Source organism: Salvelinus alpinus, chromosome 16, assembly GCF_045679555.1.
Source record: "Salvelinus alpinus chromosome 16, SLU_Salpinus.1, whole genome shotgun sequence".
Lineage (NCBI taxonomy): Eukaryota > Metazoa > Chordata > Actinopteri > Salmoniformes > Salmonidae > Salvelinus > Salvelinus alpinus.
Window position 1 is genome coordinate 12200939 of NC_092101.1, and position 22539 is coordinate 12223477.

At 45.2% G+C, this 22539-nt stretch overlaps 1 protein-coding gene across 2 annotated transcripts; it reads right to left on the reverse strand.

The window, feature by feature from the left end:
* Positions 1-3254: 3254 nt before the first annotated feature.
* LOC139540824 (phospholipid phosphatase-related protein type 3-like) lies at positions 3255-22467 on the reverse strand. Of its 2 annotated transcripts, XM_071344814.1 has the most exons (9): positions 22121-22467; positions 21990-22005; positions 17591-17697; positions 16909-17094; positions 16397-16526; positions 15914-16109; positions 15014-15071; positions 8210-8383; positions 3255-5777 (listed from the first exon to the last, which is right to left on the reverse strand). In XM_071344814.1, exons 3-9 carry the CDS (start codon positions 17672-17674, stop codon positions 4356-4358), a joined length of 2250 nt encoding a protein of 749 aa, XP_071200915.1. In that variant the 5' UTR covers positions 17675-17697; positions 21990-22005; positions 22121-22467; the 3' UTR covers positions 3255-4355. The 2 variants fall into 2 exon arrangements, with proteins under 2 accessions (XP_071200915.1, XP_071200914.1); XM_071344813.1 differs by lacking the exon at positions 21990-22005.
* Between the last annotated feature and the right edge of the window lie 72 nt (positions 22468-22539).

A 22539-nucleotide genomic window follows, 5' to 3' on the forward strand; every position in this document is an offset into this window, starting at 1 on the left:
CACATTGCAGAGCCCCTGTCGCTATAGCAACAGCCTGGGCTGTGCTCGCCTCCAGGAAATAAAGAAACAAATGTATATCACAGGGTGCTGACCGCCATCTCTGCCCCTTGCGGCGTGTGTGGGTGTGTAGGTGGGGTGTTGAAACTACCAAAAGTTCAATGCAAATCAGCCGAGGAAAAGTGACCATTAGGCACTGTATGAGGCTGAACGCAAGTCGCTTTTTGTGTCCGAGTCTGGTTGTTAAAGAGATACTGAGACCAAAAACACCTCCCCTTAACAGATGGCTGATATTACTCACATTTTTCATCATCCTCAGGCTTCGGCTGTTGACTCTTACATTGAATAAATCATCATTGCCTGCTACTTTCTTCATGTTAATATTAAATTATTAAATTAAATTACACTGTACCAGGTCTCTTCCACAATCGTGTAATCACAATGCCTTTGCAATTACATATTTTAATAGTGCGTGTCTATCTGATCTGGCTTTTAATCAGACGGCATAGGAAGCCTCTGTTTGATCAGATATTGCTGGATGAAATCGTTAGAGATAAGTGTTTTTGTATCAGACGATCTGAAAAATTCAAGCACTCAGGATATGAATTTTCATTGACGCTCAAAGCTGGAATTTATCTATCCTAAAGAAAAAGCTTACAAATGCAAGCCTGAATTCGGGTTACAATGCAGTGTACAGAAAAAAATCTACTTTGCACTCCAAATCTACAGCAAGTTCCTATCTGTCTGGCAGCAAAATCAAATCAAACGGTCGTCACCAAGTGGATGCTGACCCCAGGTGTACATTAATGCAGAATTATGCTGATCTGAAATTGACTGGTAGTAGGCCTGTCTCCAGTCTCCTATGTGTGTGTGTGCATGCGTGTGATGAAAGATAGAGGGAGAAGGATAGAGAGATAAAGAGAAGGAGAGTAGGAGGAAGAAGGGAGGGGGGAGTGTGTTTCTCCTACACGTTGCCCTGGTAACTGCATAATGAGGCCCCAGGTGTGGGACACAAGGTTCCGAGTGCATCGTCAAGGATACCATCGGGGCATGGACGCTGTTTAACCATCCGATAGGGCAACTATTCTGCCCACTTCTATCCTTGCATTATTCATCTTTCCACGACAACAAAGACAATTCACAATAAACAAGAAAACAGTTAACTCCCATCCTCAATCAATTGAGCATGTATTATTAACACGATCAATTAAAGGGCCTCTCTGCGGGTTGAGATAACCTGTTTTGGTGGAGCATGTGTTAAATAGGCAGGGCTTCAGATGGTGGATAGCAGACCATTTCTGGGGGGTTGAAAACTCCACCTTTGAGACTATCTAGGATTCTGCAGTTCATGTTTGGTAACATCTTTTCATATCTCTGGCTCCCTTTAATCTCCCTTTAATTGGCGAGTTTAACCAGTCACCTCATGGGGCATGCAGATCTCTATTCCGGCACCTCAATTTAAGAGCATCGTTTGAACTCAGCATGAGAGAAGAAGTTAACAGACTAAAAGAGACGGATTAGGGAAAGTAATGATTTGGAGACTACACAATTTGCCCTGAGAATTGACTCATTAAAATGGCTGCAAAACATAGTTTAGCTTAATTTATTAAACAGAGAAGATGCAATGCTGTGTTTTGCAATGATCCCATTTGGTTAATGAAGTGAATTCCTGTAGTACTGTATGTAGCTATGCATGTGTGCCTTTGTGAGTGGAGACATTCATGTGAACACGTGTGTGTGTCTGTGTGTGTGAGCGTACATGCCTGTGTGTCTGTTTAGCATATTCCTCAGTAATAAATCATAGTCAGTGTATACCCGCAGGCGTTTTGGTGCTCATTTAGACCCCCAGTGGCCGTGGACACACCATCCACAGCAATCTGCTTGGTGCCTGGGGCTGCCTTCCCTCTCTCCATCTCCCTGACACCAGCCTGATCGCCTAGCTAGTGAACCCCAACTCGCACAGTAATCCAGCAAATGAGTGCCTCTCCAACGGTTGTGTAGTCTGTTGTGCATTTGAGTGTGTTTAGGATAAACTACTTTAATTAAACAAATGGGGGAGAACACATTGTGCTGTTCCCAGACAAACCAATGTGTCTACTTTCTAGACAAAATAGTGGTCTATTTGGTCTTTAATTAACTACTTATGGTAGCCTATATTGTAATGAGGATCGATGTGTATCATGGTGGCTGAGAGTTTTAGAATGAGGAAAATAGACGGCCTTTAAAGAGCCTAATACCCCACACAGCCAATACTCTTTCTGACTCATTTCCTTTTGGAAGAAGATTCATGCATGATTCATGAGTACAGTGTTACGGTAGGCCAACTCTAGGAAGACAGACTGTGTGACCTAATCATTCCAGTCTAAGATATTGTTGTATTTTTATGGGACAACTCAGGGTGCTACTCAAACCAGGGACTCTGGGTATCTCTAGTGCCACTAGAGATTCTGGGATTCAGGCTCTGTCGCAGCCTGCCATGACCGGAATACTCATGGGGCAGCGTACAATTGGCCCAACGTCATCCGGGTTAGGGGAGAGTTTGGCCCGGCAGGGATGTCCTTATTCCATCGCGCACTAGGGACTCCTGTGTTGGGCCGGGCGCAGTGCACGTTGACACGGTTGCCAGGTGTACAGTGTTTCCTCCGACACATTGGTCCGGCTGGCTTCAGGGTTAAGTGGGCATTGTGCAAAGAAGCAGTGCGGTTTGGTTGGGTTCTGTTTCGGAGGACGCATGGCTCTCGACCTTCAACTCTCCCGAGTCCGTACGGGAGATGCAGCGATGAGACAAGACTGTAACTACCAATTGGATACCACGAAATTGGGCAGAAAAAGGGGCAAAAAATAAAAACACACAAAAAAGGGATGGGTTCGTTTGGGTCATATAATTTGCTGAATTAAATGATACAGTCGACACACTAAGGCCAGGATTCAACCCGAAATGCATTGACAACAAATGTATTGCACTTGTTTAGGCGGTGTCGGAATGTCCTTTTAAAGGTAATTTACTTTTGAGCAGAAATCTGCAGCATTTACCATGAATGCGATCTCCTTAACAGTGGGTAAATTCCCTTTAAAAAGGCACACGGTTGGAATTTCGTGAGCAGCACTAAAACACGCTTTGAAAGAAGCCAAAATACAGCATATTCTAAAGCTGTTGTGAGGAATTGATGCATCTTCTGATTGTAAGTTGAAGGGCTTTGGTGGACAATAAAGTCTCAGATATGCAACATTTGTCACACTAGTACCTCACAGTTCAGTTACTAACGACAACTTTTAATTTCTTTTTTTTTGTTCTTGTTTACTGACAAAGTAGTATTTCCAACCTGACAGCCACATACATGCAGTAGTCCATCCACAGGAGTATGCTGATTTGTATACATGTTCACTTCGAGGCGTTCAACGATCAGCAAAAAGAAACCTTTAAAATAACCCATTCTATTTTACACATACTGCCTCTATTGCTTTGATCAAATGACTGATGTCACTTTTCTTATTGTGGTTTCTCTTATACCGTGTCCAGCCCAAAATACACACGGTCAATGCATTAAGTCAAGGGGTACTCCCGTTGCTGTCTCAAAAGTAACATCCATATGGAAATGTTGAAATTGAAAAGCACTCCTTTGCACGATTTACAGCCATTCAGTCCTCTTGGTATTCTCCATTAAAAGAAGGAAGTTCATGTTACATTTTGTTGTTGTTCTTCATTTTGAAGTTAAGATCAAGTTCTGAACTTTGTCGAGGATGGGCACTATCACGGGCCTCCGAACATTCTGCCGCAGAATAACGGCATTTTTTTTGAAAGCACACTGCTTCTTCAACACATACCCACACACCCATACACACAAGCACCTGACCCACTGACCCAAACACACAAAAACACCCAGACATACATGCTCAGAATCTACACATTAGCAATCAAGCACTAACACCGGAGATAACACAACATACAGTAGATGCCATTCCAACACTAGACAATCAGCCCATCGAGTGGTCATAACAGGAGAAACATTGAAAGGAAGATGGAGTCAATAAAGAAATGTAACAAAACTGCCTGGTTCGGCTCAGTAGACGGAGCTTTAATACGTTGTCCTTTTTTTGGTTTGTGTTGCGTGGTGGTGTGCTTCTGATTTGAACCTTTGAAAAATGTCTATGTGCTCCTGAAAATACCTCAGGGTCCCACATCAACTCGAGATGTTTCCCTCCATCTAGCATACATCATAGTAGCCTACAACAGCTTTGCACAGCTCCTTTGATAACACACAAAGTCCGAGAGATGCATAACAGCAGAGCCCAGCTTGTCAGTCCAGGTTTTGTGCTGTTTTGTGGTTTGACTGTAAGGCTTATCAGTTAGTTAGTGACTAATCCTTATACCTCCGGCCACCCTGTATTTTTCTATAGTAGTTCTCCTGCTCACTCTTGTTTTGAAATTGAATGTCCCTCTCCAGGAGGACTAGCGCAGTCTTGCGTCGTAAAGTGGACTCCCGGCTTCTCCCGTCGTGGGGGACCTCCGCGTGGGGGAGGGGCAGAGGGGGAAGCATCTCTGCGTCTCCGTCGCCGGTGGAGGAGCACGGCGAGATGGTCTGGTGCGGCCGGAAGCTGCCGGTGCTGCCGCGAGCACCAACGCTGTCGCCGCGGTTCAGGTCGTTGAGCTCGTAGGAGTCTCGAGGGTCGCTTCCGTTGAACGCGCCCCTCCACTCCCAGGGGTTCCCGTTGCCCGAGCAGGGGGGCAGGCCACCGTGCACCACCGGGTGGTGGGGGGCGTGGGCGTCTACGGTGATGATGGCCGAATCACGCTGGGCCTCTGAGGGCGGGCGGTAGTGGGGCGAATCGGCACTGGCCGTGGAGGAGGTGCAGGAGGAGGTGGAGGTGGTCTCGGAGGACTTGGGCGTGCCCCCTGAGGAGGAGGAAGGGAGGAGGCCCTGCTGCTTGGACATGGCGATCACCTGCATGATGCGCGGTTGGTTGGGTGCCCCGCGAATCGACCCGCCACCACCGCTCTTCTCTGTGATGGACAGCCACTTGGCACGGGTTAGTGCGCTTTTGGGCGACACTGGCGGGGGACCCGCCTCGGGGATGTGGGGGGGTCTAGGAGTTGCCACCGCCCTGGCACTCCCTGGAGGCCCCACACTGACGGGGATTGGACCGGCGGAAGCTCCCCTGTTGGACTGCACCATAGATGGATAGAGCGAGGCCTGTGGCCCCCCGTCCTCGGACCCTTCCTCCCCCCCTTCGGAGCCCTCCTCACTGGCATCTCGCTCGGCTTCATCCCTAAGGCTCAGACCCCGCATCTCCATGGACTTCTGCTTCCACTCCGTCACCAACTGCTGTGAGCGCATGGGGTCCATGGGCACTTGCACAGCCTTGAGCCTCCTTTGTACGGGTTGAGTAGGCATCATGGGCTCCTCTGGGCCCCCGTTAGCGCCCAAGCCCCCGTTAGCGTTCATGCTAGATCTGGGCAGCGTGTTGCTGAAGGTCACCATGGTCTGCTGGCCCATGGGGCTGCGGGGCGCCAGGAGCTCCACGTCCACGCTGGCCCTTTTCAAGCTCCCGATAGAGGCCTTCTCACGCTGTAGCGGCCGCCCCATGCCCTCCAGCCGGTCCAGGGAGGGCGGCGCGGCGATCTCGTCGGCGCTCTCCGATGCTGAGGCGACACCTTTGTTGTAGACCGAGTCGTGGCCCCGCTGGGTCAGCGCTCGCAGGGCGTCCTCCTTCTGGGGGGGTGGAGCTGGCTTGATGATGATGTCGTCGGAGGACCTGAAGTTGCCAACGGCGTGGAAAGCCTGGAAGAGAAGAAGAGAAGGCCTTGGTCGCCTGAAATCCCTCCCCAGCTACTTGGCATAATAGTCCTGTGGAAAGTCATTATCATTCACTATCATTCGTCTGCCTGGTTTATTGCCCTGCGCTTTACACTCCAGAGGAAGCCGACTTAAACAGAACTGACGAGCTAGCTCTAACCACCGCTCGCTATCTCCGATAAGAGTGAGAGAACATAGCGACCAAGAGGAAATGAGAGAAGGGAAGAGATATGAGACAGAAAAGAGCTATGAGAAAAAATGACATACGAATGAGTGAGCATGATAAGACAAATGGGTATGTAGAGTAGGCCCCACCATAGACAGACAGAACGTCATAGAAAGACAATTCCAGAATCTGTTCAAATAATCCCCATTCAGACGAAGGATGGAAAGAGTGTCTAAAATGGAGAGAGAGAGGGAGAGAGGGAATGAAATGATGGGCATGAAAGTGAAATCCATCCCTCCCTGAGGACAGATAGTCGTGTGAAAGCGGAAAGCAAATGAGAGAGGGAGGAGTGTGAAAAACTTCAATAAGAGCAGCAATCTGGAGATATCAAAGAGCCTAGCACTAAACTGCAGGTAAGCCATTTAAGTGGGGGAGGGAGGGATGGTATGCAGTGCAGTTTGATCATCTGAAATTCTACATCACTGTCTGGTGAATAACACTTTCCTCTCCAGTGCTCGCCTCAAATCAAATTGCAGAATGGTTTTGGCTACTACAGGAAGTAGTCAGTAGACTCCCCTCACATATATAGTACCAGTCAAAAGTTTGGACACACCTGCACCTGCTTTTCTTTATTTTTACTATTTTCTACATTGTAGATTAATAGTGAAGACATACAAACTATGAAATAACACATATGGAATCATGTAGTAAGCAAAAAAGTGTTAGACAAATATTTTATATTTGTTACTCTTCAAAGTAACCACCCTTTGCCTTGATGACTGCTTTGCACACTCTTGGCATTCTCTCAACCAGCTTCATGAGGTAGTCATGAGTAATGCATTTCAATTAACAGGTGTGCCTTGTTAAAAGTTAATTTGTGGAATTTCTTTCCATTTGAGTCAATCAGTTTTGTTGTGACAAGGTAGGGGTGGTATACAGAAGATATCCCTATTGGTAAATGACCAAATCCATATTATGGCAAGAACAGCTCAAATAAGCAAAAGAAACAACAGTCCATCTTTACTTTAAGACGATGAAGGTCAGTCAATGCGGAAAATGTCAAGAAATGTTAAAGTTTCTTCAAGTGCAGTCGCAAAAAACATCAAGCGCTATGATGAAACTGGCTCTTATGAGGACCGCCACAGGAAAGGAAGACCCAGAGTGAGTTAGAGTTACCAACCTCAGAAATCAACAATTAACTGCACCTCAGATTGCCTTCATTGTCGAATTGCTGCAAAGAAACCACTGCTAAAGGACACCAATAAGAAGAAGAGGCTTGCTTGGGCCAAGACACACGAGCAATGAACATTAGACCAGTGGAAACCTGTCCTTTGGTCTGATGAATAAACATTTTAGATTTTTGGTTCCAACCACTGTGTTTTTGTGAGATGCAGAGTAGCTGAATGGATGCTCTCCGCATGTTTGGTTCCCACCGTGAAGCATGGAGGAGGAGGTGTGATGGTGCTTTGCTGGTGACACTGTCTGTGATTTATTTAGAATTCAAGGCGCGCTTAACACGCATGGCTACCACAGCATTCTGCAGTGATACGCCATCCCATCTGGTTTGCAATTAGTGGGACTATCATTTGTTTTTCAAAAGGACAATGACCCAACACATGTCCAGGCTGTGTAAGGGATATTTTACCAAACAGGAGAGTGATGGAGCTCTGCATCAGATGACCTGACATCCACAATCACCCGACCTCAACCCAATTGAGATGGTTTGGGATGAGTTGGACCGCAGAGTGGAGGAAAAGCAGCCAACAAGTGCTCGGCATATGTGGAAACTCCTTCAGACTGTTGGAAAAGCATTCCAGGTGAAGCTGGTTGAGATAATTCTAAGAGGGTGCAAAGATGTCATCAAGGCAAAGGGTGGCTATTTGAAGAATCAAAAATATCAAATATTTGATTACATTTTTTTGGTTACTACATGATTCCATATAAGTTATTTCATAGTTTTGATGTCTTCACTATTATTGTACAATGTTGAAAACAGTAAAAATAAAGAAAAACCCTTGAATGAGTAGGTGTATCCAAACTTTTGAATGGTACTGTACCTTTCAGAAATGTATGTGCCCACTAATAGCCCTTTTTAAATCAGCTTTGATAGAATCCTTAAATGTCATGTTCCTAAATGTTTTAACCACCTGTCAATCCTGCAGATAAAAAAAGAAATAAAGATTAATATGCATCATCACTGTCAAATAAATGTCACAAGTCAAGATAGATGTCAATGGAAGTTAGGTCTTACCAGGTAAGCAGCGATGCCGGCCCCTATGAGGAAGCCCACGTAGACGTCAATGGGGTGGCTGCGGTACTGGGTGATCTGGGTGAGACCGGTTAGCGCCGCCACGATGGCAAACGCAAACACCAACACTGGCTTCAGCAGCTTGGTGCTGTCTGAGATGGTTGAGTTGAAGTACATCTGCAAGTAGAGAGAAATTGAGAAAATACATGGTGAGATATTATAACAGAAAAACTCAAATACATTCCATTCTTCTATGTATATGATACGTTTTATTTCTGCTCAGAAACGGGTTCTAAACCATTAAGTTCATGAGCTATTTATAACCCAAAAATGCCTTGTACATGTTTTCCCTTAATTCAATCCACATATTTTAAGCTTGATGACAATATTTTAAACGGTTTGAGGCAAACATTTCAATTTAAGCTATCAAAGATATATATGGGGGAAAAACCAGCATGGCACAATACGTTAAGCTCTTACTTAAAATAAATTGTCGGGACAGATTTGCGCAAGGGATTTGTACATTGAGAATCTGGTGTGAATACTTTGGTTACAATTCCACTTTATTCTCAAACAATATTAGCACACAATTCTGTAATTTGTGGTTAATCAATCTGCTATTGTACTTGGCCAGCCACTGAACAACTCCAAAAACGAAATCTGGGGGGGATCTTTCCTTATCACGACAGCATTCTCGGCATGTTTAATCAATAAAACTAGCCAATCATGTTTAGTTGCAGTTTTTGTTTATAAATTGACTTAAAGCGACAGGCACTTTTTCATTTGAGTCTTAGGGGCCTATGAGAAACACTGCCACATAAAATTTCACCTGGCCCTAGCAATACACTCTAAACGTGCTATGAACTCTCTGGATGCTTTTGTTTACATGAATGTCAATGCTGCCTCTTGAACTGGTGTGTCCACTGTAACATGTAATATGGTCCCTAACCAGGTTTAGTACATGTCGGATAAAAAATGTCACAACAGGCCTGATGGAAACAGCAAATTTGTTGGCCAAACTTTCCAAAATGTCGACAAAAACCAAATACGGTAGACAAGGTGGGATCTTTTTGTGTCTGTAAAATGTATTATGGCGTTGGAAGCCTTCCACAAGGATGCTGGCCCATGTTGACTCCAATGTTTCCCAAAGTTGTGTCAAGTTGGCTGGATGTGAAAAACCCAGCAGCGTTGCAGTGTGCGCCTGGCACCTACTACCATACCTCGTTCAAAGGCACTTCAATCTTTTGTCTTGCCCATTCACCCTCTGAATGGCACACATACACAATCCATGTCTCAGTTGTTTCAAGGCTTAAAAATCCTTATTTAACCTGTCTCCTCCCCTTTATCTACACTGATTGAAAATAGCTTTCACCTGGATTCACCCGGTCAGTCTATGTCATGGAAAGAGCAGGTGTTCTTAATGTTTTGTATACTCAGTGGACAGTTTATTAGGTACACCCCTACAGACAGTGAGTCATGTGGCCGTGGCTTGCTATATAAAGCAGGTACACAGGCATTGAGGCATTCAGTTGCTGTTCGATTGAATGTTAAATGGGCAAAACAAGCGTGGTATGATCGTTGGTGCCATGGGCGCCGGTTCCAGTATGTCAGAAAAGGCTGGAATCCTGGGCTTTTCACACACGACAGTGTCTAGGGTTTACAGAGAATGGTGCGACAAACAATAAACATCCCGTCAGCGGCAGTCCTGTGGGCAAAAACAGCTCACTGAAAAAAGGTAATAAACTGCATCTCAGAACGCACATTTTGTCAGTCCTTGTCATGGATGGGCTATTGCAGCAGACGACCACACCGGGTTCCACTCCTATCACTTAAAAACAAGAAGAAGCGGCTCCAGTGAGCACGTGATCATCAACACTGGACAATTGAGGAGTGGTCTGACGAATCCCAGTTCCTGTTGCGTCATGCTGATGGCAGAGTCAGGATTTGGCGTAAGCAAATCCTGTCAACAGTACAGGCTAGTGCCGGGTTGTGCAATGATGTGAGGAATGTTTTTCCTGGCACATGTTAGGTTCCTTGATACCAATTGAGCAATGTTACCATGTCCTGAAGAATTCAGGCTGTTCTGGAGGCAAAGGGGTGTCTGACCTGCTACCTTCTGTATATTCAAGATGACGTAGCAGTGCAGACGTGGTTTGTTGTCCTCTCGTTTACTGTTTGTATTATTCGTCTTTTTTGTATATATTCCAATTTATTTTCAATCTCTTTTTCCATTTTTAAATTAAATATACCTTCCGGTAACCCGCCTCACTCAATGTGACACGGATCCGCAATTTTTTTAGCGCCTATAGCCAAAACTTTCATCAGAAGGTAAGCAGCCAATTAGCTAAGTTACTAGCTATTTAGTCATCGTTAGCCACTGCTAGCGGCCTTTACCCTCTGCTCCTGCCAGCCTCGGACTGTTTTTCTCCACTAAAACGCCAGATTCCTGCCGTAAACCCTGGACCATTGATCATCACAGCTAGCTAGCTTCCACTGAGTGACCCAGCCCCGAAGCTAGCCCTGAGCCAGGCGCATCTCCCGGCTAGCAAACAAAATGACCACAACTACAATACCTCTTTCGCCATCTGGCCGGTCCCTTCGTCGACACGGTGCCCCGCCGTGCCACCATGACTGGTCCGCAGACGTAATTCCATCAGCTGTGCCTTCAACCGGCCTTTGCCGGACAACGGAGCAGACGCTTCTACTTACCCCGGACTGCTAACTTTAAATGCCGTGTCTCCCGCATGCTAGCGTAGTAATGACTACCTAGCGGCTCCCTGTTTCATCTATTGCTGTACACTAGACCCTATGATCACTTGGCTACATAGCTGATGCCTGCTGGACTGTTCATTTATCACGTACTCCACTTTGTTTATGTTTTGTTTATCTGTCGGCCCTAGCCCCGAACTCAGGCCCTGTGTGTAGTTAACCAACCCTCTCTGCCCATTCATCGCCATTTTACCTGTTGTTGTTGTCTTAGCTGATTAGCTGTTGTTGTCTTACCCGTTGTTGACTTAGCTAGCTCTCCCAATCAACACCTGTGATTGCTTTATGCCTCGCTTTATGTCCCTCTCAAATGTCAATATTCCTTGTATAATGTTTAGGATAATTATTATTGTTTTAGTTTACTGCGGAGGCCCTAGTCCCACTGTACATGCCTTAGATACCTCCCTTGTCTCACCTCCCACACATGCAGTGACCTCACCCAGTATAACCAGCGTGTCCAGAGATGCAACCTCTCTTATCATCACTCAGTGCCTGGGCTTACCTCCACTGTACCCGCACCCCACCATACCCCTGTCTGCACATTATGCCCTGAATCTATTCTACCACGCCCAGAAATCTGCTCCTTTTATTCTCTGTTCCCAACGCACTAGACGACCAGTTTTGCTAGCCTTTAGCCGCACCCTCATCCTACTCCTCCTCTGTTCCTCAGGTGATGTGGAGGCTAACCCAGGCCCTGCGTGTCCCCAGGCACTCTCATTTGTTGACTTCTGTAATTGAAAAAGCCTTGGTTTCATGCATGGTAACATCAGAAGCCTCCTCCCTAAGTTTGTTTTACTCACTACTTTAGCACACTCCGCCAACCCTGATGTCTTAGGAAGGCCACTAAAAATTCTGAGATTTCCATACCCAACTACAACATTTTCCATCAAGATAGAACTGCCAAAGGAGGAGGAGTTGCAATCTACTGCAGAGATAGCTTGCAAAGTTCTGTCATACTTTCCAGGTATATGCCCAAACAGTTCGAGCTTCTCATTTAAAAAATGAATCTCTCCAGAAATAAGTCTCTCACTGTTGCCGCCTGTTATAGACCCCCCTCAGCTCCCAGCTGTGCCCTGGACACCATATGTGAATTGATTGCCCCCCATCTATCTTCAGAGTTCGCTCTGTTAGGTGACCTAAACTGGGATATACTTAACACCCCAGCAGTCCTACAATCTAAGCTAGAGGCCCTCAATCTCACACAAATTATCAAGGAACCCACCAGGTACAACCCTAAATCCGTAAACATGGGCACCCTCATAGATATTATCCTGACCAACTTGCCCTCCAAATACACCTCTGCTGTTTTCAATCAGGATCTCAGCGATCACTACCTCATTGCCTGCATCCGCTATGGGTCCGCTGTCAAACGACCACCCCTCATCACTGTCAAACGCTCCCTAAAACACTTCTGCGAGCAGGCATTTCTAATCGACTTGGCCCAGGTATCCTGGAAGGATCCCGTCAGTCGAGGATGCCTGGTCGTTCTTTAAAAGTAATTTCCTCACCATGTTAAATAAGCACGCTCCTTTCAAAAAATGTAGAACTAAGAACAGATATAGCCCTTGGTTCACTCCAGACCTGACTGCCCTTGACCAGCCCAAAAACATCCTGTGGTGGACTGCAATAGCATTGAATAGTCCCCGCGATATGCAACTGTTCAGGGAAGTCAGGAACCAATACACACAGTCAGTCAGGAAAGCAAAGGCTAGCTTTTTCAAACAGAAATTTGCATTCTGTAGCTCTAACTCCAAAAGGTTTTGGGACACTGTAAAGTCCATGGAGAACAAAAGCACCTCCTCCCAGCTGCCCACTGCACTGAGGCTAGGCGACACGGTCACCACCGATAAATCCATGATAATCGAACATTTCAATAAGCATTTCTCTACGGATGGCCATGCTTTCCTCCTGGCTACCCCAACCCCGGCCAACAGCTCCGCACCCCTCGCAGCTACTTGCCCGAGCCTCCCCAGCTTCTCATTCACCCAAATCCAGATCACAGATGTTCTGAAAGAGCTGCAAAACCTGGACCTGTACAAATCAGCTGGGCTAGACAATCTGGACCCTCTCTTTCTAAAATTATCCGCCGCCATTGTTGCAACCCCTATTACCAGTCTGTTCAACCTCTCTTTTGTTTTGTCCGAGATCCCTAAAGATTGGAACGCTGCCGCGGTCATCCCCCTCTTCAAAGGGGGTGACACTCTAGACCCTAACTGTTACAGACCTATATCCATCCTGTCCAGTCTTTGAAAGCCAAGTTAATAAACAGATCACTGACCATTTCGAATCCCACCGTACCTTCTCCGCTGTGCAATCCGGTTTCCGAGCTGGTCACGGGTGCACCTCAGCCACGTTCAAGGTACTAAACGATATCATAACCGCCATCGATAAAAGACAGTACTGTGCAGCCGTCTTCATCGAACTGGCCAAGGCTTTCGACTCTGTCAATCACCGCATCCTTATCGGCCGACTCAATAGCCCTGGTTTCTCAAATGACTGCCTCGCCTGGTTCACCAACTACTTTGTAGACAGAGTTCAGTGTGTAAAATCGAAGGGCCTGTTGTCTGGACCTCTGGCAGTCTCTATGGGGGTACCACAGGGTTCAATTCTCGGGCCTACTCTTTTTTCTGTTAATATCAACGATGTCGCTCTTGCTGCGGGTGATTCCCTGATCCACCTCTACGCAGACGACATCATTCTGTATACATCTGGCCCTTCTTTGGACACTGTGTTAACTAACCTCCAAACGAGCTTCAATGCCATACAACACTCCTTCTGTGGCCTCCAACTGCTCTTAAACGCTAGCAAAACCAAATGCATGCTTTTCAACCGTTCGTTGCCCGCACCCGCCCGCCCGACTAGCATCACTACTCTGGGCGGTTCTGACCTAGAATACGTGGACAACTACAAATACCTAGGTGTCTGGCTAGACAGTAAACTCTCCTTCCAGACTCATGTTAAACATCTCCAATCCAAAATCAAATCTAGAATCGGCTTTCTATTCCGCAACAAAGCCTCCTTCACTCAAGCTGCCAAACTTACCCTAGTAAAACTGACTATCCTACCGATCCTCGACTTCGGCAATGTCATCTACAAAATAGCTTCCAATACTCTACTCAGCAAATTGGATGTAGTCTATCACAGTGCCATCCGTTTTGTTACCAAAGCACCTTATACCACCCACCACTGCGACCTGTATGCTCTAGTCGGCTGGCCCTCGCTACATATTCGTCGCCAGACCCACTGGCTCCAGGTCATCTATAAGTCTATGCTAGGTAAAGATTACCTGGTTACCTTACCTGGTTAAATAAAGGTGAAATTTAAAAAAAAGAATAAAAAAATAGTTGGGTGTGCCTAATAAACTTGCTACTGAGTGTACGTAATAACCATCATATCAAAGTAAACTCGGAGTCATGCGATGATATGTTCTGTGGTCCTCCCACTACAACTCGGGAAAGAATGCAGTTTATTAGGCTACAGATTTTTTTTAAATGACGATGAACTTCACAGGGTGGTGAAAGTGCAAGGTGATCTTGATGCTCCTTTCCAATAAATATCGAGGGTCTTATTCTGGTGACATGATGATCGATGCTTGGCTGCCGTTTGACAAATACAAATGATCTTGCTCTTTTGTCCATAATAATGTCATCATGTACTGTAGGTAACCTACTCAGAGGACCCACACTGTATCTGCGAGCTGTTGGCTTGAGTGCATGTGCTAAGACCAGAGTGGGCACACTCGCTATATAGCGCAAAACATTTTTGTGACAAAACCATCAGTAAATTTGAAAATGCGCTGGAAACCCACTTAGGTTGTATTTTTTTATTCGATACATGGGAATTTAACTGCAAAATCAATGTTTATGTGCACCACGTCACCACGGACATCCTTTTATCCGCAACAAGTCAATTTGATGGAAACCCATATCTGGTGTCGAAATGCATAGTTTTTGTGCAGATTTTGAATATTGGCTTGAAAATCTGTTGCCAATGGATGGAAACCTATCCATACGGTGCATTTGTTGCAGGAGGTGTACTTACTGATATGTACACAGCAGCAAAGGCAGACAGGGTTGCGTGCTGGGAGGGAAAGGTTTTCCTGACGAGAAAGAGAAAATGTGTTTGTGGCGAGATGAAATTGCAAGAGCAGCAGACAGACAGACACCATATGTCCCACAGCTTTGATCACAATGTGAAAGGGGAGAGAACAGTGCTAGTGTGGAATAAAGATCACACCTACACATTGCTACAATGCCGGTTATTGTTGTTGTGGTGATGTTGTCAAGGTGTGCTGTATCTGTCAAAGTGAACAGTATCGATACATCCTTGTTTATCTGTCTATGACTGATCTGTGAATCTGTGTTGAAATACCCCAAAATGGCTTCCTTACTAACACCAATTCCTGATCACTTAGTATATCTAAGACTGGATGAGATGGATTATCTGAAAGCAAAATGGAGGAACAGAAAACTTGTCTTGGGTTTCACCTAGCCAGTCGGTTCAGATCAGTGGTCCAGAGAGGAAGAAAACAAGAAAAGTAGGCTTTTCATGAGTATTGAGACTCATCCTCTGCCAGAGGATATACAATGTTCTGTCCAAGGCTGTATTCCAATACTTAGTACATAATTTCCTTGAAAACCCAGTAAATTCATATCTATCCTTCATTTTTCCCAATGCATTTTTTTCCCTTTACAGTGTTTATATTGCCTCAGTGAGAGCCTTTGAACCACTCTGTCTTTTTGATTGGGACCTCCGGCATGAGTGATACACAGAGACGAGGACACACAAAGGCTATGTTCCATTATCCAGACAAGCATACTACTAACAATGCATGCCAAAAACAATTGCTTAATTCAAACTGGTATTCTAGTATGCATACTGTAACAGAACCTTAATCCTTCCTGGGTCAGGTGGTTATGTTATGTCATGTCATGTAGCTACCTGGCAGAGACGATGGCGTGCTGGTCGTGACCGGAGCAGATGTCCTTGGTGATGTAGGGGTTTTTATCACAGGCCACCCCTGGCTGTGTGTAGTTGGGCTTGCACACAGTCAGGAAGAAGGGAGTGTGATAACCTGTGGCCAACTGAATCACATCAGTCATTAGAGCCGTGGCACACAACCCAAACACATGGACACCTGGAGAGACAAAGGGCGAGAGAGAAAAAGGGGAGTGAAAAGAGAGGACGGTGAATCAGAGGAAAAGAGAGGGAGAGCGGAAGAGGGAGAGCGGAAATACAGAGAGAGGGGTGGGTGGTGATGTGAAGAGAAATACGGGGAGGTTGAGAGAAAGAGGAGGGAGCGGAGGAGTGACGTGAGTTGAAAGAGAGAGTAGTGAAAACAAGAAAGAAAGAGCGAGAGGGAGTCATTGTCACACTGGATATATCCCTGAACAAGCGACATTCCTCCACAGTGTGGAACCATACCTACGAAGCGCACCGTTCGCCGAAGGAAGGAGTTGAAGTTGCACCCGCCGGCGTTGATGCTGCCCTCCACCCCGGGGCGGATCTTAAGGCGTGACTGCATGAAGTAGACCAGGCCCTCCCCCATCATGATCTGACCAGACAACAAGATCACACAATCAGAGATACGGCAGCACTAATCAATTCATTTGGACTTGCTCATTGTGTTGAACACCATCTCAGAGACTGGGCTATTTGAGTATTAGATTGTTGTATGTGTGAACTTGGCCCCATGTTATATGGTCTGATTTGAATGTAAGCCTATATATTTGACAACTATACTTTGTCTGAATGTTTTTACCATGAGTTCATATAGTTTGAGTGTATAATGGCTTAATTATACATAGAGTGTTTCACATAGGCCATGTGTGGGGAGTGTTTAGTTGGGTACTTATGCAGGCAGAGCAGCATCGTGTGTGTGTGTGTGTGTGGGGGTGCCTGCACGAGCGCAAGTGTGTTCAGAGGGGTGTACTCACCGACGCGGCCGGGCCAGCGAAGGCCAGGCTGAGCAGCATGAGTAGAGGGATGAGCTCATCTCCACCGTCAACGTAGGGCATGCTCAGCATGCGGTCATGGCAACGGAAGCCTACCTGGGCAGGCTGGAGCAGGTCCGTCAGCTCCAGGAAGTAGAGCGACACCATAGAAGAAGCCACAATGGGCAGCTGGGAAAGAGGAAACAGGACGTGCAAGTGTAGGTGAAAGGTTGCTGTCAGACTTGTCACTATGCTTACTACCACTAACTCTAACCTTAAAGACAACTATATAGAAGTGTTGCGTCTTGAACCAGAAGGGTTCCCCTAAATAGACTAACTAGATACTTGAATAGATGAGGTTCAGATCGTTTAGAATAATGACATGTGACCGGAAAAGATAGGAAAGCAGGTCATCCTCAGCTTCAGCGTATTGACCCAAATGTATCCACCCATGATAATGACAAACCAGAAGACACAGAGAGAGAGAGAGAAATGCAGAGCGCCAGACAAATATATTCTGATGGAGTTAATCAATATGTGTTTGTTAGTTGGTTCATTCATTTGTCTGTTCGTTCATTCGTTCAGTCAATCAATCAGATACAACCAAAGATGATCATTATAACATGTTGTTACATGTCGAATTTCCCCTTTTCTTTTGTATCATAACGCTGATATTTCTACCCACCTCTACAAAATAGAAGCATGGCAACAGAGTCAAGCTATCTTTCGGCGGTTTCTTCTTGGGCTTTGGGTCTCTTGGAGTCATCATTGTGACGTCTGATGTGGACAAACCTGAAAGAACACATAGTTGAAGTTTAACAACAACAAAAATGATAGTACTGAATGAGCTCAGGGCCGTTTCTTAGCTATTTTAATAGACTATATTAAAATGGATTCAATTTAAATAATGAATTTATTTATTCCATTAAAATTGATAAGAGCTCTGAATGCCACGTAGTCAAATTCAATGGTAAAACACATAGCTGTCCATGATAATGAATGACATTTTAAAACTCCTGGGGAGCACAACTCAGGCCCTCGTGTTCCGCAGTATTGCTGGTTTATGTTTCTCTTTGGCATTTAATTGAGAAATTAATGTTACTGGTTATCTGTAGAGAGCACACACCTTGTTCCAGGTAGAAATCAGTCACAGGTTAAAAGCCAAAAACCAGCAGGACAACCAGCGGCCTTCGAGGACCCGAACTGCACCCCTAACTTAGACACTAATCTATTTTCCTGATTCCATTGCTTTAGCATATGGTTTACAGGCATGGTAGGCCAACTTGTGTAAGCCAAATTTGCCACACATTGAAAGTGGTTCCTGCATTATTATAGCCCACACATACAAAACCTTTTTTTTTAACCTTTATTTAACTAGGCAAGTCAGTTATGAACAAATTCTTATTTACAATGATGGCCTACTCTGGCCAAACCCGGACGATGCTGGGCCAATTGTGTGCCACCCTATGGGACTCCCAATCATGGCCGGATGTGATACAGCCTGGATTCGAACCAGGTACTATAGTGACACCTCTTGCACTGAGATGCAATGCCTTAGACCGCTGCGCTACTCGGGAGCCCAACTAGTGCTGAAAACCCATACCTACGGAGAGGATGATGCCAAAGTAACTAACTAGTGCTGAAAACCCATACCTACGGAGAGGATGATGCCAAAGTAACTAACTAGTGCTGAAAACCCATACCTACGGAGAGGATGATGCCAAAGTAACTAACTAGTGCTGAAAACCCATACCTACGGAGAGGATGATGCCAAAGTAACTAACTAGTGCTGACTTTGGCCAACTACGCACACAGCCAGTCTCGCTAGCACTCCGAGCATACAGGTGAGAAGCCAAGCCTGGAACAGACTCTCTCCATGGGTACTGTGGTACTAACTGTTAGCCTTCTCTGCTAGCAGCTAATTATTCTAACCAGCAGGCGATGAGATCAGGTTCTATATGTTTTTGGAAAGGTATTGCTAGCCGTCTTAATGTAGGTACTGAAGAATAGCAAAATTGTGATAGTGAGGTTCTCATTTTCTTATTTTGTTTTGCCAAGAGAATGTTCACAAAAAATGTGCCATACATTCCAATTAAGTGATAATTGGCACCAATATCAAAATGTGTCGGAGGTTTTCATACCTCAACAGCAGTGCAATGTGGGGATAAGTCCATGTCCCACACCATCTGTTGTGTAGATTGATACATATGATATATATATATACCTGCATTTCATCTTGACATTAGACCCCGGTTGAGGTCTGACTGATTTTGATATTTAGGAATCAGAATATGTACAATATGGAGGAAAACAAAAGACAAAATAAATAAGTCTCTCTCTCTCTCTCTCTCTCTCTCTCTCTCTCTCTCTCTCTCTCTCTCTCTCTCTCTCTCTCTCTCTCTCTCTCTCTCTCTCTCTCTATATATATATATAAAGACATTGATGACTGATTTATAACACCATGCACTGTACAAACATTTACAACTGCTTATGTCAGCTTATATCAACATTTACAGGTTGAAATAGGGTATGCGGTGATAACAACTTGCAATTGACATAGTGTAGCATTAATGAAGCTGTTATGTATGGTGTATAAATGTGTTATGTAATCCCTCAAAAAGAAAGTGCTTCCCTGAGCATATAGATGCTTGCTGTTTGTGTAGGGAAAATTCAAGTGCCAAGATACTTGACAAGACAACCCTAGAGTGAGGGAGGTAAAATGCCAACAGAGTGCTCGTCTTTCTTTGGGGAAAAGACATGTTTATCTAGAGGAGCCAGATTTTCCTTAAAAGAGGGAGAGAGAGAGAGGGAGAGAGCGAGAGAGCGAGAGGGGTGTGTGTGTGTGTGTGTGTGTGTGTGTTGAAGGGGTGGGGAGTGTGGAGAGGAGAGGAAGGGGGTGTAGACAGTGCCTCAAACAAACTGAGGTCTGTGTATGTCTGTGGTCAGAAAACCTGCTTGACAGCCAGCGAGAGGGTTTGAATGGGGAGTCTTTCAATTAAACAAGACGGATTAGAAAATGGCAGATCACAGCTGTCCTCCCTGGGGCTATTGTTGCTCTCAAGTGGGAGTCAAAATGGTCCCTCAGTCTAAGACAAAAAGCACGTTTTTTTAATTTATTTTTTATTTTTTACACAATTCCTTCACATTGTTTGTGTGGAGTGTTGTGGGTAATGCTGTCCTTGCTCCAGAGCAAAACAACACTATTCTATACAAAGTTGGAGACTCCGTCAGGAGGCCAAAATCAGGGGTTCCAACATCTTATTAAGCAAGCAGGAAAGAATTTGAATGATGTTCGATGTTTAAGTATTGCTAAAGAAATATGTTTTGGAGACAGTTCCACCACCTACAACATAACAGTTGGTTGTGGTACCCTGTAACTCACCAATTTTAATCCCAACAAATCAGGGACATTCTGAGGACATTCAACCACGTTTCCATCAGGTCCCTTAAGGGTTTCGGTGCAACGTTATCCCTCTGACGTTCTGAGAACATTCTAAGAACATCGCATGACGATCCCAAGGGAACGTTCTCCGGGGGACCTTTGTCTAGTTCCCTTTAAGTTCCTAGGACATCACTGAGGACCATGTCAGGATCATTTTAGGATGTTCTCAGGACGTTAATTTTACTATTCCTTAGGACATCACGTGATGGTCCCAAGGGAATGTTCTCTGGGGGACCTTTGTCTAGTTCCCTGTAAGCTCCCAGGACGTCACTGAGGACCATGTCAGGACCTTCATGTCAGGACCTTTTTAGGACGTTCTCAGGATGTTCATTTTACTAGTCTTTAGGACGTCGCGTGATGGTCCCAAGGGGGATTTTTTTCTAGTTTCCAGTTTGTCCCGGGGATTTCCCTGAAGACGTTTTCAGGATGTTCTTGGGACGTTGTGTCATGGTCCCCTGGAGGTTTTTTCTAAATCAGTCACTGATACAGACATGGTGGAGTAGCAGGAATATCAGAATGCTATGAACCAAGAGATTTTGAGTTCAACTCCCAGCTGAGGACATGTTAAATCTTAATACTGTATGAATAAAAATACACAAAACTGCTGTTTATGAGACCATCAGGTGACGTCCCCAGGACAACCCCGGTAACTAGACAAAAACCTCCAGAGGACCAAGACACAATGTCCTCGGGTCGCCCCGGGACAAACCGGGAACAAGACAAAACCTCCAGGAGATAATAACACAACGTCCCAAGAACATCCTCGGGACAAACCGGGAATTAGACAAAACCTCCAGGAGATAATAACACAACGTCCAAAGAAAGTCCTCGGGACAAACCGGGAACTAGATTAAACCTCCAGGGGACCATGACACGTCACAGGAATGTCCTAAAAAACGTCCCGGGACAAACTGGGAACTAGACAAAAAACAGGGGACCATGACACAAGACCTGACGACTTTAGGCGACCATTTCGTGCCATCCCCAGGGCCTCCTAACAACTTATTATTGATTGCAGGGATAAGAGTGGCAGTGTATAACTAAGGCAAGATCAGACTGATAAAGAGGATTAAGCAAGTTCAATATTCCAAAACAAACGAATAATGCTACTACAGTAATACAACTTAATTAACTATGGTAGGTATGTACTGTAAGTAGGTAGATACAGACAGACACACACACACACAGGCAGACATGAGCATAGTTGGTGCAACAATAAAACAAATTCCAAGCATTAGCGCCTAGGTGTAGAGCTGCCATACAACGTGCGGTGCTTATCAATTGAGAAAAATCCAGAGATAAAACTGCTGCATTGATTTTTATATTTTAATGTATGCTAAGCGTCAGGACACGGTTACATGGCACAACGACAAAACGTGCTGTCTGGTGAGTGAGGCAATAGCCTATACCTCAAATCCATTTTATATGAATCACTAGGGCAGGCTACCTATATGACTATTAACAGCACATGGCTGAAAATATAATGATCTTTTATGATGGTTGCTGTACATGCACACAGTGAAAGAGCTATAATTAATTCGATCAATTAGCCTAGGCTATGCATATCAGACATCAAGTTTAAAAAAACCGGACATTTAAAGCATACAATCCTTGTAAGAGAATAATAAAGACCAACACTCACCTAGGCTCTACGTAGCCTAAATACAAATAATGAATTGAAAATCAGCAAAAGTGAATTGATTAGATATAGCACGAGGAATAGATGTGATGGTAAGACTAGGCTACTACTGCCGCTGTGCCCCCTTTACGCACCGCAAGTGGAAATACTGTCAACGTTTCTCACAGCAACTCAGTCCATTTCACTTTCTTTTTTTCTGCTCACGTTTCACACGGAGCGAGAAAGCGTGTAGTGGGTGCAGCTTTGGTGGAGTGAAAAATGCACGATTCCCCGGCCTCAGGGGGCTTTGGACTTGGGCAACACTGGCGATTCAGAAATGCTTTGCACCGCTCCTGGTTCAAAAGGTTGCCTCGGATACTGTGGTCTCGCTCCTGACCTTGGCTCGATACATGACAGATAATAATTGATAACCTGTCTATTTACAGCCCTGGTATTCCGTCATAGGGGAACGGGGGGCTGTCAATGATGCATCATAGGCTACTGCAAAAAGAATGTGAGAGCAGAAGAAGCGGGGAGGGGTGTGAGTGTGTAGCCTTTTGTGAAGTGCGTAGCC